The sequence below is a fragment of the Carcharodon carcharias genome, chromosome 2 (assembly GCF_017639515.1).
Source record: "Carcharodon carcharias isolate sCarCar2 chromosome 2, sCarCar2.pri, whole genome shotgun sequence".
In the NCBI taxonomy this organism is placed as follows: Eukaryota; Metazoa; Chordata; class Chondrichthyes; order Lamniformes; family Lamnidae; genus Carcharodon; species Carcharodon carcharias.
In genome coordinates this window covers 152,925,216-152,944,165 of record NC_054468.1, presented here as the reverse complement: position 1 = coordinate 152,944,165, position 18,950 = coordinate 152,925,216, and the positions used below count along the sequence as shown (strand labels likewise).

Below are 18,950 nucleotides of genomic sequence, written 5' to 3'. Positions count from 1 at the left end.
TATCATTTTTCTCCACCAACTACTGACCTTTTCAGTAGAATCACTGCAGAAATATTGGTTCAGGAATAAGAAGGGTGTCCATTACCTCTCTTAAAATGGTAGCAAGTAGACAGAAAGCTGCTTTGAACTAGCAACCTGATGACAAATATTCCAGGCCCCATTCAACTTTAAGAAGCTGCAAAGTCCAAGGAATGATTGTAAAGTAAGAAGCTTGATTCCAACAGAAGGATAATGCAGCTTGGCAGGAAAGTTCACAGAAGCACTCAATTTGCAGTGACTTAGGAGTCATATTAAAATGGTTTTATTTTTGTTGTAAAGTTTGCTCCCATTGATAATTATTTTATAATACGCTAACACCTTTTCCATGATCTCACAAAAATGGAACTATTCCACGGGGGGTGTAGCTCCTCCGATTCATCCAGCTGTTTACTGGACAGTGAGAACTACAATCCTCTCGCTCACAGTAGAGACAAACCTACTCGGAATTTCACAAAGGGAACCACAAATACCGAACAGTACTTATGCTCCAATCGGGAAACATGGCAAATAAATCTTATAGCTCCCCTATTGTTATCAGAAACTAAATTATTGCAGAGTTTTCACCACTACCGTTTCACCTTGGAATCCAGTCCAAGTGCGTGAAATAGAACTTCCGGATATCAATCCTAAAGTTAGTTCTTAGTGGCCCCTTGCCCTACTCTAGAAGTTAAATATTTCGCGCTTAGTTTTTTCATACCACTCGCTATCTTAGGACCATATTTGGCCCGTCTTTCCAGGCTGCATAACAGAGCTCCAACCTCTCAACACTAAGACCTCTTCAGTTATTGATTGAACCCCAACACTTCAGATCCGGTCTCTTCTCAGGTGTGTTCTCACCCATAGGCCCGGTTCAACAGGCACCCAGCCCCTTATTCCGGGAGCTAGAGCAGAGGCACCGGGCTGGTAACGCTTTCGCGTCCCGTCCCGTCCCCACAATGTGAAACCCGGCCTTCTGAAGCAAGACTTACAACTCCATGATCCCGAATATACTCTGCTGATTTCCTTCTGTTCTCCCTCGACCCTGGCAACAGCCACCTCACAACGGTCGCACGCACAATCTTACGTAAGGCGCAATCGACGACGCACTGGCCAAAAGCTGCAATGGTGTCAATCCCCATCATGTGCTGGCAGCTTGCTAAAGGTTGATTTAGTGGTTTTTCGTGCTCGTCAGGAGAATTTTACAGAATCCACATCATTTTGACTTTTTCCTTTACTCTTGCATCCAATAAACAACAATGAATCCTAGAAATTTACTGTACAAAGGAAAGGCACTATTACGGAATCAGGGACATTATTAAATTGGGTCTGGCAATTCGATGGGGGATCATCCTCTCCTGGGGATGCCTTCTCCAGAGTGCCCCATGGAACTGTGTTGGGACCTTTACTCTTGTTGACATACATAATCAGCCTTCCCAAAAAAGTGCAAAAACGGTACAACTATTTGTAGATGACTGCGTGGTTTACACAGCAAGGAAAATTCATGATCATATCAATTCACTGCAAGTTGATCTTTTGGAATTGCAAAAAATGGCAGGACCAATGGGGGGATGGCATTCAATGCCAAAAATCGAACTCAAGTTCTGTCGAAGGGTCATGAGGACTCGAAACGTCAACTCTTTTCTTCTCCGCCGATGCTGCCAGACCTGCTGAGTTTTTCCAGGTAATTCTGTTTTTGCCAAAAATACTATGTCAGGTGCATCACCAATAAATAGGATCCTCCAACAGATAGCGATGGTATAAGGATCTGGCACATACCGGGTTAATGTGGGACTGAGTACAGTTCGGCCCATATAGTGATGTAGGAGAGCACATGACCCACACCCAGAGTCAGTCTATTGTTGGACAGAATTGTGCATACAAGCAAGTATCCAGATAGCCCCTAGTTTGTACTCTTTACTATATATTTGTAAATAGTTCTAAAAGTCAATAAAGACTTACAGTTAACTTGTATGACTACAAAGACTTCTTCAGACCTACCAAACTGTATCCAACACCCTACAACATGGTGGCAGCTTGTGGAAAACCCCAAGACCTTGCGGAAACTTCTATATTCCAGGAGGAAGCGAAGAGGTACAAGAAAGAGACTACAGAGCTGAGGAAAATGGTTGGACACTTGGAAGAAAACTTGGGAAAACATTTAATTTCCAAAGATATCTATGAAAAAATGAAAATTAAGAACCTAGAAAGGCAGGAGCAAGTAGAACTTCTCACAAAAGAGTGTGAAGAATCTCAGAAACAATTGGCAGAAGAGCAATTACAGAATGTGAACTTGAAGGATAGCTCAGATACACAGCCATACCTAGGACTTAATCTCAAAAATAATCTTCAATGGGGATTCCACATTCAACAGATACCACGCAAAGCAAACAGAGTTCTTGGATTTCTGAGGAGGAATCTTTGGTATTGCAGAGGAATTATGCTCTGGTAATGAAAAACTGATCATCATAGAGAACCAACTTTCATGTACGAAAGATGAGTTTGTAAAGGAAAAACAAGAACTGATGAGGACACTGGAATGATGCTGACATGACACAGGACACTTGAAAGAGGACTTGAAATGCTTACATGACAAACTTGTTGAAGCAAACTCAAGAAAGATAGATCTCCAAATAAAACTTGATGCAGTTCAAGTATCAGAAGTCTGTAGTAAGCATCATGCAAAATGCCTGGAACAGGGGAAAGATTTGCAGATGCATCATAACAATCGCATGAAAACAGAATTAAAATCCACAACTGATGAACTTCTTGAACTTTGGTCCAATCTGCACAACATGAAGACTGAGATATGCAATATGGAAAAGAAAATCCAGACTTTGAAATCAGATAAGAGAACTTCTACAGAACAGATTGACAATCTAACGAGTGAATTGAAAGAACCCGAGGAACAGTCAATGACAATGGAAGAAAGATTCCGAACAGAACTGAATGCCCAGGAGAAATTGTAAAATTTATATATGAGTTCCTAGATAACTCTGAAACAAAGACAACTCAGCTTAGCAGAGGAGTTGCTGAGCTGAATGAAAAGATTCATAAGCTCAAAAAACAACTGGAAAAGAAGAAATTACTCAAAAATTTGAGTAAAATTGTGAAACAAGGGTTCCATTTTTTGAAACGTAAACTTCCACACATGCTGTGATGACCCACACGAATGATGGAAGAAGGGAAGAAAGCAACAAGGAGATGAGTACAAGGTTTGTCCCCCCAAAAGAAACGAGTTAGCGTAGCAACCACAGCCGAACTGACCAAGTGCAGTTCAACATGAAAGAATGGAAGAGAAGATTGAAAACATACCTTGATGCCAGGACAATCTCCAAACCTGCAGGAAGAACCAGCAGCAACAGAGCTTACCACTCCTTCAACAATAGTGCAAATTAGAAATGGAAGGGTTATAAGGCCCCCAGACCCCATCTGAACCCTTGAATTCAAGGAGTTGAAGAGGGGAGATGGGGTAGTGAAAATGCAGTAAGGACAATGTAAATGTATGATAGTGATAACAATGTAAGACATAAGGTAAACTATAATCACTTAAAATGCATTGGATAAAAGATTTGAAGGGAGGTGAAGTAGGGTCTGGCACATATAGGATTAATGTGGGACTGGAGTACAGTACTGCCTACACAGTGATGTAAGAGAGCACATGACTCACACCCAGGATCAGTCGACAGTTGGACCATGTGTACCAGTAAGTCGCATATACCAGACAGCTCCTAGTTTATACCCTTTTATTGTATATTTGTAAATAGTTCTAAGAGTCAATAAATACAGTTAATCTACATATTACTACAAAGACTTCTTCATACCTACTGAACTGTATCCAATATCCTACAACAATAGCTTTAAGTTCTGTAATCAAATTCTCCAACAAGCAGATACACAGTCATACCTAGGACTTCATCACAAAAATAATCTTCAATGGGAATTCCACATTCAACAGATAACACACAAAGCAAACAGTTCTTGGATTTCTGAGGAGGAATCTTTGGTATTGCAACAAAAATATCAGAGTTATAACTTAGCAAACATTTGTTCATCCAGTCTTGGAGTGTGCAAGTTGTGTGTGGGGAAATGCTGAGAAATATAAATAAGGTTGAAGTGATTCAAAGACATGCTGCACAAGAGTGCACAAATCAGTATGGGAAATCTATCAGTGTTGCTTCTTTGATCAAAGATTTGGAATGGGAATCACTACAGCAAAGGAGGGAGCAAAATAGACACTACATTCTATAAAATATGGAATGGACTATCAGGAATTGACAGAAACAAGAACCTGATGCTCTTTGGCCATGACAAAACATGAGGTAATCATCCATACAAACCACAAAGGCCATTTGTTTCCAAGACAGTGTATCAACAACCTTTCTTCCCAAAGACAATCCCACAATGGAACAAGCTGCCAAAGGAAATAGTCACAGCCCATCACTTGAAATCTTCAAGACCCATACTTAGGTTATTTCCATTTAAAGGTTTCCATTATCAGGACTACCATCTCAGCAGATCATGTCTGGTTTAGCTAACGCTACCCATTTTAATGTTGGAGGAATATAGCTATTAGTTTGTGATACCATAACAACTAAAGCAGAAGCCACTCAGCCTAACCAGCATGTCTTTGCCAGCTGAGAAAGTGCTCTCCAGCCTATTCCCACTTTCCAACTCTTCGTCCATTGTCTTGTAGGTTAGGGCAAGTGCATATCCAAATACTTTTCAAAAGAGGTGAAGGTCTCTGCCTCTACCCTTTGAGGCAGTGAGTTCCAGAACCCCACCATCCTCTATGTGTAAACAGTTCTCAGCTCCCCATTCCCCACTCCCTTCCATATCTCTAATTGCTTTAAATCTATGCCCCCTGGTTATTACTCTCTCTCCTATCAAGAGCTAGGAACTGATTGTTATGTTTAATTTATATCCCTGAGTGCCACATTCATTGTTGCACTGCAGTCATCTTCCAAATAACATTGTATCAGTCTACCAGCCAAATGGAGAAATGCAAGAAATACACATGACAGTATTTTGAGTCTAAAGGATGATTATTTCTAACTTATGGGAACCAAAAGATGTAACATGGTGGCATTGGTTGTGAGTAAAAACCCATACATTTTAAACAAATTTAATGCTGAATTAGATTAAAAATCAACCTGAATTAGGCCAGTGAAAGAGAAAAACTAAGTGAATCATTCGAAAATGAAAAGGCCACTGCAGCAATAAACACACAGCTCCAACCCAATGTTATAGAGACATTTGAGAAGTTTAAACAAAAGTGTAGGCTGACATTCAATAGCTTTCTAAAAGGCGCTAGTGAAGAGGAAAGGGTCAACTACATCATTTTGTGGGCAGGAGAGAAAGGGTTAAATTTGTTTGATAGCTAGAGCCTGCGAGAAGATTACAGCAAAGGCCTGACAACATTTTGAAAAATTCAGCACACATCTCGAGCCAAGGTCAAATCATCAGACCTACTGAGATGAATGTCAAGGCCTAAGACAGGAATCAGGTGAGCTTGATGTCAATTTCATAACAACATTGAAAAATACAGCCAAAGCATAAATTTAAGGATAAAGATGAAAGATTGCTAGATCAGCTCAACTGTGGCTCTGGTCACCCTGAAGGACAAAAGAATTGATTGGAAAGGACAAGCTCACAATATTGCAGGCTTAGACATTGCCTGAGCACATGCAACCATGATAGATGAAGACACTGACTACTGAAACAGCTAGCTTTCAGCTCAGTCAATAGAAAGGCAGCAGGGTTGGTGCAGTGAAATAGCAACAAAAGAATACACACCTGACAGAGAAAAAGATGTACAAGAGCTGTGGATGACCACATGAGTTCACATATAGAAGGGAATGTCCCACATATGAATCAAACTGCAGAACTTATGGAAAACCAAATCACTGGGAAAAGATGTACAGAACAAAGAAAGAAGATGGTAAATGAGTTATCAGAGACATGAGAGGTAAAAGAAAACAAAATATCCATACCCTGGAAGATGACAATGAGTTAAAAAAAAACAATAGACATAGAAACCATACAACTGCATAAAATGGCTGGATGCAACAGTTCCCAGAGAAAAGAAATTCACACAACCATTGGTACGACCAAGATGGGAGGAGTGCACTGTCTGTCTCTAGTTCCACTACCTCATGGGTCACAACATATATTTAAATGATTTTTCCAACTAGCTATATGGCTAAATATGTGTTTTTCCTGTTAATCTCAGAATGACCACTCAATGCCCAGGTTTCTTCAATAAACGACAAAATCATTAGTTTACTGTAAAACCAGACTTGTCAAGTAGAAAGACAAAGCTTATTAACATACAGTATGAAATAGGAAAGTATAATAATTATTCTAAATACCCTAAAACACAAACAAAAAGATAAAATAAAATGGAGCAATTTTGCCAGAAGGTTAAAAGTCAATGGTTCAAGGGAAAAGGATAGATGATGGATTCCTTGAAATGGAGACCAGGTTATGCAATTGGGCTCTCAGCACTGGTCTGTGAAACAATTGATGACTCTTGCACTACTTTTCAGATAGCCTTCACGGAAAACTTGCAGTCAGTCAATTTCAGAATGTAGAGCAACTTCGGAGCAACTTCCATTCAATTTTTGTTTTCCCAACTGGGTCTGGAGCTTCAGGAGTTGTTGTCTTCTTTACCCAGGTAGTTGATCCTTCTTGTTTTCTCCCCAAAGTAAAACCAGCCCATCAGCTTTAAAAACAGTTTTCCAGGCATGTTTTTTTCCACCATACCTTTTGTAAACAGTCCACCAGGGTCAAGAGGTTTCCAGCTTCTTTAAAACTGCTTAATTACCTTTTCTTGTAAAATGCTGTCTTTTCCAGGAACAGCAGCAACCAGAGTTCAACATTCAACTTTTAAGGCACAGTGTCTTTTAAAAAACACAAATTCTTCCAAAATGTCCTTAGTCCTTGAAGATGAATCATTTCCTATGATTAAAGCATTTATGAATGACACCATTTATATCAGGAAGAGGGCGAGAAATAAGCCCACAACCATAAATCTGAAGCTAAAGCTTGATACTGAGCAGAGAGTAACATCATCCCACCCAAACTATACCAGAAAATTTTTCCTGAAAATTTCCAAGTAAATGGGTGCCCAAGGAAAGGTGCTCTAAACCGCACAATGTCATGCTAATAGCATATGGAGGAACTGAGATTTAACAGCTTGAAACAACCAAAGGGACACAAAGCAAAGATGTTAATTATATGTCCTATATCACTGAAACATACGGTCCTGCTATCCTGGGCTTGAGCAGTTGCAAACAGCTTCAGCTTATCTCAGTTTGGAGGTGAAGAAGGCAATACTGAGGGTTGAAGGCAGTGCACCCATTTAAAAGCTTCCCCCAATCAGAAGCAAGGAAGATCTGGTACAAATGTATCCAGAGTGTTTTTATGAGACAGTTGGATGCTTTGAAGATTTTGAGTATCGCATCACTACTGATCCAATGAAGAAACCATTGATTCATCCCCCACAAAAAGTACCAATAGAACTAAAAGGAAAGCTTAAAAGAGAGCCCCAAGAGATGGAAGAAAAGAAGGTGACTGCCAGAGTCACTGGGACTACAGATTGGGTAAATTCCATTGTGATGAGCGAGAAGCCAAATGCATAGCTAAGAATTTGCCTGGATCCCAAAGATTTTAATCAAGGAATAAAGGGGAAGCACTATCCTATTCCAACATTGGAAGAGATCACACCAGCACTGGGAGAGGCAAACGTTTTCAGCCCTTCAGACCCTTCTGAGAGGTCATGTGGACTCAAAACATTAACTCTGTTTCTCTCTCCACAGATGCTGTCAGATCTGCTGAGTTTTTCCAGCATTTTTTGTTTTCATTTCTGAAACATGAAGCTTGTCAAGGAATCTTCATTGTTGTCAGCATTCAATATTTGGGTGGTACAAATTCCTATGCCTACTTTTTGGCCTTAAAATGAGCCTGGATGTGTTCCAATTCAAAGTAGATGAGACATACTGAGGATGTAAAAGGAGCAGTTGGCATTGCTGATGATATTCAGGTCTATGGTGTAAAGGAAAAAAGATCATGACCACCATCTACATGAAGCCATGGAGAGAACCAGGAAAGCTGGGAGCAAATTAAATGCAGGTAAATGTGAAGGTGATAGAATGTCTGTTCTTCGGAATGGTGTACACACCTGATGGAGTCAAACTAAGTCCTGAAAACATCACAACCATCTCCGAGATGGAAGCTCAAAGAGGCAAAGAGTTGAGAAGGTTCCTTGGCTTGACTGAGTACATGACTTCTTTTATATCTCACATGTTAGAACACACAGTAAGCCTACAAGAGCTGATGAAAGAAGATGTTGAGTACTAGTGCTCAGAGTCACACAAGAGGAGTTTCAACAAACTCAAAGAAATAGTATACAAAAGAGACAAGTCTTTCATACTAAAACAGAATGATATCTGTCACTCCGCAAGTAGATGCTTCCACGAAAGGACTGGGAACAGTCCTGGTTCAAGAGGAAGACCAATAGCATTTGCATCCAAAGCTCTAACATCAGCTGAGACCAGAGCCAGATCAGCTGTGTACAGGATCGGCATCTACAAAGACTACATACAATGTATTCAGATAGCTACTAAAGTGCCACCCAAACCATGGCATAGTGTGGGAGCCGATTTATTCACACACAATCAAGAATGGTATCTCATTGTTGCAAAGTTCCCTTTTATCTGAAAGGGGAAAGATTTGAGAGAATTACAGAATGATAACAGCACAGAAGGAGATTATTCAGCTCACCTAGTCTGTATCAGCTCTCAGAGTGAGCAATTCACCTAATGCCATTCCCCTGCCTTCTCTCGGTAACTCTGCATGTTCTTCCTTTTCAGATAACAATCTAATTCCCTTTTGAGTGCCTCGATTGAACCTGCCTTCCCATACTCTCGCGCAGTGCATTCCAGATCCTAGCTTTTGCCAATTACTTTAAATCTCTGCCCTCTCATTCTTGATCCTTCCAACAATGGGAACAGTTTTTCCCTATCTATTCTGTGCAGACCCCTTATGATTTTGAATACATCTATCAAATTTCCTCTCAGCCTTCTCCAGGTAAAACAGTTCCATCTTCTCCAATATGCCTGCATAACTGAAGTTCCTCATCTCTGGAAACATTCTCGTGAATCTTTTCTGCACTCTCTCCAATGCCTTCACATCTTTCATAAAGTGTGGCACCCAGAACTGGAGAACTATAACAATCATCTCAGCAGTATGAGTTCTGTTCACTGAGCAAGGGATTCTTGAAAGAACAATTGGACCCAGTTCACCTCCAGAGAATTTAAGGAGTTCACACTGAACAGTTTTGATTCAGCATCATCACCTCATCACCATGTTACCCAAGGGGATGCAGGTTTATAGAAAGATATATCCAGGCAGTCAAGAGAACCTCACAAAATGCTGATAGAAAAAGTAAGCCCCAAACCATGCCTTATTGTCACTTCAATCTACACCTTTCAAGGCTGACATGAAATCGCTTGCACAGCTGTCGAATGGAAGAAAATATAAGGCAACTCTGCTAAGCAAGATACTCCCACCAAGTGACTAGGAGGAAGTCAGATAATGACTCATTGATGCACAGGTAGAAGGAGATCAATGCTCCAACAAACCTGCTAAGTCCCTGCCCGAGTTGTTGAAAGGACAAACTGTACATGTACAGGATTCAATCATAAAAACCTGGAACCCAGTAAACGTTGTTGGTGAAGCTAAGACTCCAAGGTCATACATCATTGTGACCGAAATTGGTAAGCAAATTAGAAGGAACAGCGACTTTATTTGATTTACACGAGCTGGAAAAGCAGAAAAGATCATCAACAACACCAACAACATCACTAACCGCCAAGACAACATCAGCAGCATCACCAACAAGTGGTGAAACATCAACAACACCAGCAAGTTTAACATTAGCAAGATCGAGCAAGACTCCTACAACACCAAGAACAACACACGCAACATCACCTGTGCAGCATGTCAACTCACCACTGAGAGCCATGAATGCCAAATCTACAAGATAGCAGCAAAATATCCTACTACTTAAGTGTTACCGTGAGTAATATTTTTGGAAAAGAAAACAAACCATAAAAGACGCAAAATGATCTGTTTAATTATAGAAATCGATTGTTAATCTTTTCTAGTTTCAAAAAGGTTAATGATTGCAACAGTTACATTGAAATAGGGGCATTATATTTATATTTTTTTAAAAAAGAGGGATTGTTATATGATTCATAAAGAGATTGGAATGAATTGTTACGTGAATATATATCCTGGGGTGCCACATTGACTGACGCATTGCAGTCAGATACCCAGTTACATTGTGGCAGCCTACCAGCTGTGTGGAGACGTGCAAGAAATACACTCGATGAAGCTCCAGCACTTTAAATCTAAAGTGAGATTATTTCTAATTTATGGGAACAGGAAGATGTAACAGCCACTCATAATTTTGTGTATCTGAATTATACCTCCCCTCAGCCTCCTCTGATCCAAAGGAAACCACCCCAGCCTATCCAATCTTTTCTCATAACTGAAATTCATCCAGACCTGCCAACATCCTCATAAATCTTTTCTGTACTCTCTTTCGTGCAATCACGTCTTTCCTGTAATGCGGTGACCAGAGTGGTACATGTTACTCCAGCAGTAGCATAACTTATGTTTTATACAGTTCTAGCAAAACCTCCCTGCTCTTATATTCTATGGCTCAGCTGATAAAGGAAAGTAGACCATATGCCTTTTTAACCATCTTAACCTGTCCTGCTACCTTTAGCGATTTGTGGGCACGTACTCCAAGGTCCCTCGGCTCCTTTACGACTCTCAGTACCCTACCATTTATTGTGTATCTCCTTGTCTTGTTTTCTCCCTCCAAATGCTGAATTTGACTGAATTTTATTTGCCAGTATCCTGCCCACCTGACCAGTTCACTGATATTTTCCTTTGTTTTATTCATTCATGGAATGTGGGAGGCATTGGCTAGGTCAGCATTTATTGCCAATCCCTAATTGCCCTTGAGAAGGTGGTGGCAAGCTGCCTTCCTGCACCAGGGTTAGGCTGACTGACCTGTAATTAGGTTGTAATATCCCTTTCTTCACTTTTTAAACAATGGTGCATCTATCCTCCAGCATGACACCTGAAACCAGAGATAATTGGAAAATGATGGTCAGAGCCTTCACGATTTCCTCTATTGCTCCAAGTCGGCAATTTATCTACTTTCTTTTCTCTCACTATGTTTATCCTATCCAATATTTCATACTCCTCCTCCTTAATTACAATGTATATATCATACCCTTCTTTTGTGAAGATAGTTGCAAACTATTCATTAAGAACCATGTCCACATCTTCTGCCTCCACACACGATACATTTTGGTCTTTAAGAGGACCTACTCTTTCCTCAGTTACTCTCTTGCTCTTTATGTATTCATAAAATATCTGGATTTTCCTTGCCAATATCTTTTCACATCCTCTCTTTGCTCTCCTAATTTCCTTTTTAATTTAACCTTTGTACTTTCTATACTACAGTACGCTTTCTGGAATATTGGATGCTCAGGGTCTGACATAACTTCCCTTTTATGCTCCTTGAAATCCAACTTGCTCTATGTTTAGGAGTTCCACTCTTTCTCTTTTGGGAATATATTTATTCTGAACCCATGCTGAATGGCTCCCACTGCTCTGGCACTGATTTACCTGGGAAAGTAGCTCTTTCCCAGTCCACTTTTGCTAAATCACATTGAAGCTTAGCAAAACTGGACTTTCTTCAGTTGAGAATTTTTATTCCTGGTTTGTCTTTGTCCTTTACCATTACTACCTTAAATCTAACTGAATCATGATCATTACCACTCATGCTGTCCTACTGATGCTCCTTCCACCTGCCCGGCTAAGTCCCCTAAAACAAAGTCCAGAACTGACCTTTCTCTATCTGAGTTTGCTATGGACTGGCCAAAAAAATTCCCTACATATTTAAAGAACTCTGTGCTCTCAATACCTTTCACACTGATTCTATCCTAGTTAGTATAAGGCTAGAAGTCCCCTACTAGTATTGACCTGTTGTTTAAAGATTTCTTATAATTTTGCCTAAATATTTACACTATATTTTGTTCTGCCTGTTTGGAGCTCTTTAGCAAATATTGTGTGATTGCTCATCTTTTGTTCTTCAGTTCAACCCATAAGGCCTCATTTGATGATCCATCTGGCATTTCACACTCCTCACAGATTTAATTGTTTCCTTAACCAAAATTGCAATTCTTTTTTATCCATCCTCCAACCAAGAATGCTCAACTGTCTTCCTGACCTCCTTCAAGCTATGTTTCAATAATACCTATGACATTATAATTCCAAGTGTCTATCCATATCCTCAGCTCATCTGCCTTATTCATGGGACTCCTTTAATTGACAAATTGGGGAATGAGGTGTGTCAGGTGGACTAAATGTCTGTGAGAGAGCATTAGGGTAAGAGTGATCATCATGTCATATTGTTTAGACTGGTAATGGAGTTAAACAGGGCTATGTCCTAGCCCCCACTTTGGTCAAACAAGACTGAATGATAGCCCTCATACTGTTTACAATCTACCTGATAGTGGCTATTCACCTCATTAAAGATCAACTGCCCTCTGCTGTGAGTACTAAATACTATCTAGATGGAAAACTCTTTAACCATGGCAACCTCTGTGCCAAAACTAAACTGACCACCACAAGGGTACATGATTTACAGTTTATGGACGACTGTAGTGTTATTGACATTCTGCACCAGATTTGGTCTCTTAATTCTGCATACAAGAAACTTGACCTGTCCTTGAATGTTGCCAAAACAAAATTCATATATAAACCCACAATTGTTCAGCCAAATATTTCACCTCCCATATGTATTGAAGGAGAGACTCTGGAATACATTGAACACTTCCCATGCCTTGGCCACATTTCCAAGAGGTTCCAACACTGGATCAACTGCACCAGTTCAACCTTCTACAAACTAGGACAGCAAGTATTTGACAACAAAGCTCTGCGCAAGTCAACAAAAATTCTAGCGCACAGAACAGTTGTCATCACCATGCTCCTATACTGCATTGAGATCTGGACTGTGTATCCGTGACACAAAGAGTGCAGAGAAATTCCATCATCAGTGTCTCTGCCAGATCCTCCAGATTCAATGGGAGGACTGTCAAACAAACATTCATGTCCTTCTTCGAGTCAACTACTCAAGCACTCAGGAAAACTCCTCTAAAATCAACTCCAGTGGACTGACACTGTATCCGGTTGGCTGAAAACTGTCTTCCTCGTCGGTCCTGTTCTCTCACCTCTCAAATGTTCAATGTTCCAGGGGAGGACAAAGGAAAACTTTCTCTGAAGCTCTCCTTGAAGTGCGGCAACATTGACGTTAAAGACTTGGAAGAGCTTTCTACCAATCATTCAAAATGGCGACAACTTGTCCATCAGGCTGCTTGACACTTTGAGTCACAATGTCTTAATGATGAGGTAGAGCAGCAGCAGAGAAGGAAGGAAAAGGTAGCAAATGCTGTGGTCTAGATCCCACTACCTCATGGGATATCCAGCTGCATATGCCCAAAGATATGTGAGTTGAGAATCAACCTGTTCAGTTACCTGAAGACCCATGACAGAAACTCATTCCCTTGAGTAGAAGTCATCCCTGAATCGAGGGGCAGCTCCTGACCTTTGCCATCCCTCCAGATATGAAAGGAGTTTACCTGCATACTAGGTCAGAGGGCAAACTTTACAATCTGTGCAGACAGAAAGCGAAGATAATAAAATACAGCATGTCTTGATCAGAGATGCTTCTATGCTGCTGATGCCGCACCCATCATTCACATGGTAACTCAGGTAGAAAGATTAATGGAATATCTCTTCCATGCCTGTAACTTGTTCTCCCTTACTATAAGCTTCAAGAAAGCCATGATTATGGGACAGGGTGTCAAATTTCTGCCGTTGATCACGTTAATACCCCACTAGAAGTGGTTGGCAAAATCTGCTACTTTGATCCATGGTATCAGACAACCTATCTCTTCATGCAGAACTCGATACTCACATTGGAAAATTAGCTTTGGCTGACTTACGAAACATGCATTGAATAACATCAAGCTGAGTCTTAGGACCAAGATGCTGCTTTTTGAGGCCTGGTTCTTAGCACCTTCTTGTTTTGCTGAAAAATGCAGATAACTTTCAGCCAGTGCTCAACAATTTTCATCTTCACTGTTTATGGTGCTTTCTGGGCATCTCATAGAATGACAAAATCACAAATGCAGCAGTCCTCTGATAGGCAAATCTCCAAAAGTATCTTGGCACTCATCAAGCAGAGGAGGAAGAGTTGTGAAGGTTGCATTCAGACACATGACTGAGGGGGTTTGCGGGGAGAAAAGTGTCCTCTACACCAGGATAGAGAGAGTAAGTTACAGAATGACATAAGCGAGTTAGGCTAGTTTGGGAGGATCGCTGAGTGAAAAAGCAATTCAGTTTACATTGTTGAGCTTGCAAAGACTGTCTTTGTCCCATTCCAGGGAGGAGGAGCACGTCAGTTCAGTCTCAGTCATGCCCAGCATGTTGTGCACAGGGTGTGCTTATATCATTACGCGTGTTGGACCGTGGAGTTTCTGGCATCATAATGAGCTGAATATGGGACACTAAGTCAGGGGAGACATCTGCAGTCCATAGATGGGGAAAAGGTATTGTGGGGCCATTCAAAGGTGTCGGAGGTGGGTATATATTCCAGTGAGCAAATGGCTGCAAGATGGGCAGAGTGAGGTCCAGATGGGGCATGGGCACATCCACCTCAAAATATTCAGGGGGTAACAAAGGGATATCCACCACAGTTGTGATGGGACCAAGGAATACCGTGTGAGGATTGAAAGGTCTTGGATGGAGGTAAACCCGAACATTAAGCTAGGAGGGATTTCCACACTCACACAGCGGGGTGGAGTCCAAGCTGGTCTGGTAGTGAGACCGCAGCACCATAATCTTCCAAACTGCAGTGATGGCCATACAAAATTAAAATGAGAAGATAATCTGCTGATGAGGGCTCTGAGAGCCAATTGGAGGACCGATGCACTGCATTGGGGGACTGATTAAAGGGGCATCCAATTTAACTGTGCATTCCCAAATGAGGAGAGATGCACAGCCAAGAAATGTTAGGAGCTTTTCAATGACAATGTAGAGAATCAGGAGAGTGAAGCTATGAAGTACATTCATGCAAGACTAATCCCAAAAAGTGGCATTAATCAATCTCCATGTATTAATTCTTTGTTCACAGCATGGAAATTCCCCAGAGTGATAACAAAGTTCCAAGCAATTAGGGCAACTGGTCAAGCTTCAAATGTGTTTTAGAATCATGGCACTGGCAGGTTCACAGAAGAGAAGGCTCAAGCCCCCCTCAAATAATCTAATTTCCTAACTAAACATTCTCCCTCATGAGTATTCCAAACAGTATAGTATTAGAGTGCAGTGAATGAGGATCTCAACACCTGGGCTAAAAGCAGCAAATCCAAGCACCTAGCCAAAGCAATTTCATACTGATCATGTAAAAGGTGGGGGAGGGGGGTAGGAAAAAAAAAAACTCGAAATGCACCCTGCACTAGCCAGGATTTCAAGGGCAAATAGTTGCCGACATTAGAACCCTTAAACCCACATTCACTGATGAGTCATCAACAGAAATAGAACCTTTGGAGGCTAATGGTGAATCATATCTGTTTCTCATTGATGCTGCAGAGAGGAGACCATCAGGAAGATGGAGCCTGGATTTATTGCTGCTGCATAATTGCTTACAGGCAAGGAGAGAAGGAGAAGATTGCAACGGAGGCGCCTGGCTCACCAAAGGGAGCAGCTTCACCCTGATGAGCAAGGGGCAGCATGGCCCCCTCTGGACACATAGGATGAGGTTCACAGAAACGTTGTATGTAGGTGGCTCACAAGACCAATGGTGTAGAGTACACGCATGTAATTTAAGCAAATGAGTGAAAGATACTGTTGCTGGCATCTCTGCATGTCCAGGGATCTGGTGACTCACATCTGCCACATTCTCCAGGAATTGGCACCACAGGATCTGGGAAGACATCCATTGCCAGTGGCTCTGAAAGTCATTGCTGTCCTTAACTTCTATGTGAGTTGCTATTTCCAAGGCTCTACTGGGGGCCTCTGCAGGATCTCACAAGCTTCCATGTATAAGTACATACAGGAGGTAACAGACACCCTTTTTGCCAAGGCCCACAATTACATGAACTTCGACAAAGATCAAGCAAGGCAGGACACCAGAGCACTGGGCTTTGCTGAGATTGCCGGATTCACAGGTGCAGGGTGCACTGCACTCATGTGGCTATAAAAGCTCCCTGGCAACAGGCACTCCAATACATCAACAGGAAAGGCTTCCACTCGCTCAATGACCAGCTGGTCTGCGACCATATCAAACAAATCCTGCAGGTTTGCGCCAGATACCCAGGAAACTGCCATGACTCCTATATCTTGAGTAGATCATAGATCTTGGACATCTTCAAGGGGCCACACAGGATCAGGGGTGGCTCTTCGGTGACAAAGGGTACCCACAAAGGACATGGCTGAGGAACCTGTAGAGAGAAGATTCAACAATGCTCATGCTGCTACCTAAATATTGGTGGAGCACACTGCTGGCAGCTTCAAGATGTGATTCCAATTCCTTGACATATTTGGCAGAGCACTCCAGTGCACTCCCCAGAGGTTCTAGTGGATCATCGTGGCTTGTTGCGTGCTTCACAACCTGACGCTGCAAAGGGGAGAGAGCTTTCCAGATGCCGACATGGAGGAGCTGCACATCTCCAATGAGGAGGACATCGAAGGGATTGAGGTCGAGGAAGCCAAGGCTGCAGGGGAAGAGACCATAGCATGGGCCAGACAAGATAGATGTGTACATAAGGCCCTCATAGCCACCAGAACCTATGAGGAGGATAATGAGTTGCACTGAGTCTCCTCTTGGATAAGTGCTGTCCATCATGGGGCAACATGAACACCAATGTTGCTATTCCTCTCAACTTCAACCATGCACTTCAATATGAGAGTGAATAGTTACACAACAGGCTCACATTATCCTGATCCTTTGAAGGATGACGTAGCCCCGAGAGCATATGTCCATGCTGACATGAGGTGCAGCATCCCAATTGCAATGGCAGCCTTCATGAGCCAAAAGCTGTTCCACTATCCTCAGTATGCTCATATCTGTATGCCTTCAGTCTGACAAAGCTTCTCAAATAGACCCATCTCCAGCAACGGGACAATGCATTCTGTGTAACCTCGCTGGTGAAACTGATAGGTGACACTTGGGGAAAGACAGCTGAAAAAATTCCACAGGTGTTAATCCATTTAGAGATCACTCAGTCTTCTCTACTCCTGCTCCTAATTTGTATGCTCGTATGATTTTCATGGCGAGGTGGCTGGAGCCATAAGACCAGTAGGATGCCCAATGCTCCAGTTCAAGGATGCTTGCAAGCGTGACATAAAGGCCCTACACGATTTTCATACCTGGGAGACACTAGCCAATGACAGAGATAAGTGGAGATGTCACCTGGGAGCTAGCATGACGATCAGTGGCTACAACAACTTGGCAACAGTTGTCAACGCCTAAGACATCAAACCATAACAACTCCTGATAACCACTTTATATATGGCATTTGTGGCAAAACCTGCTTATCACAGATTGGTCTTTTCAGCCATCAGCAAAAGTGCACCATAAGAAGCTACCCTATCTCAAATGGATTGGTTTGCTGAATGACCATCATCTTACGTAGATGGGAGGATGCCAATGCAGGAGCGGCAGATAGCATAGAACAATCTAAAAACCCTATGCTCTAATTTAGAAGAGGGCTAATTTCAATGGGACGAGAGAGGATCTAGCTAGGGTCAAATGGAACGAAAGACTAGCAGGTAAGACTACTGGAACAATGGATGATCTTTAAAAAGATGTTTCAGGTACAAGCTAAGTACATTCCAACAAAGGCAAAAGATTGGGGAACCAAGGTTAGGGGAAGGCTAGGGCTCCTTGATTGGTGAGGGAAATAGAGAATATGATGAAACAAAAAAAGGTAAATTCTTTAAGCGAGAACCACACCGATACAATAAGTTGTAAGTTGAGAGGGGAAGTGAAGAGGAAAATAAGACTGGCAAAGAGGGAATATGAGAAGAGGATAACAGTCAATATAAAAAGGAACTCAAAAACCTTCTAACAGCATGTAAATAGTAAGTGGGTAGGAAGAGTGAGTCATATTAGGGACAAAGATGGTTATATCTGTTTAGAGGTACAGTGCAAGGTTAGAATACTAAAGTGCTCATTGTACTTTGTATCAGTGTTTACTAAAGAAAGTACTGACAAAATATCAGTTGATGTGGAGATGGGAGTAGTAATGGTTGGGGTGAAAATTGATAGGCAGGATGTACTTCAAAGACTGGCTATGTTTTGAATGGATAAGTCACCTTGTCCAGATGGCTTGCATTCTAAGTTGCTAAAGGAAATGGGAGTGGAGATAATGGAAAGGCTCAGCATAATTTTCCAATCTTCCCTAGATATGGGGGAGGTGCTAGAATGACAAATCATTCTTTTTCAAGAAAGGGTATAAGAACATTCCTAGTAGCAGGCTGGTGGTCTAACATCAGTAGTTTTAGAAACAATAATCAGGAAAAAAATCAGCATGAAGTAAGAGAGGTGTGAGTTAATTAAGGGTAGCCATTACAGATTTGTAGAAGGCACATTGGATTTGACTAACCTATTTGATCTTTATGATGTAGTAGCAGATAAGATTAATGAAGGGAAAACAAAGCATTATATCTATGGCCTGAATTTTATGCTGATTGGGTGGACATGCACCCGACCTGATCAAGTGTGAAATCACACGAGATGAGGTCAGGCAAGTGTCCCAACGTGATACCACGCTCGCGCGATATTTCAG

General features: G+C 41.6%; 1 protein-coding gene across 6 annotated transcripts in view; it reads right to left on the bottom strand.

Moving 5' to 3' along the window:
- tmem181 (transmembrane protein 181) overlaps window positions 1–1,128 on the bottom strand; it is a 118,293-nt gene extending 117,165 nt beyond the window's left edge. For 2 of the 6 annotated variants that reach the window (XM_041177392.1, XM_041177383.1), the window contains exons 1-2: window positions 1,008–1,108; window positions 28–175 (exon numbers count right to left, since the gene is read on the bottom strand). Coding sequence is in view for 1 of the 6 variants with exons in the window: in XM_041177375.1 (XP_041033309.1) it covers window positions 1,008–1,015 (8 nt within the window). In the remaining 5 variants the exon portion in view is untranslated. Of the gene's footprint in view, window positions 1–27; window positions 176–1,007 lie in introns of all 6 variants that reach the window. The other 4 variants (XM_041177400.1, XM_041177410.1, XM_041177375.1 and 1 more) reach the window with 3 other exon arrangements.
- Window positions 1,129–18,950: the final 17,822 nt, after the last annotated feature.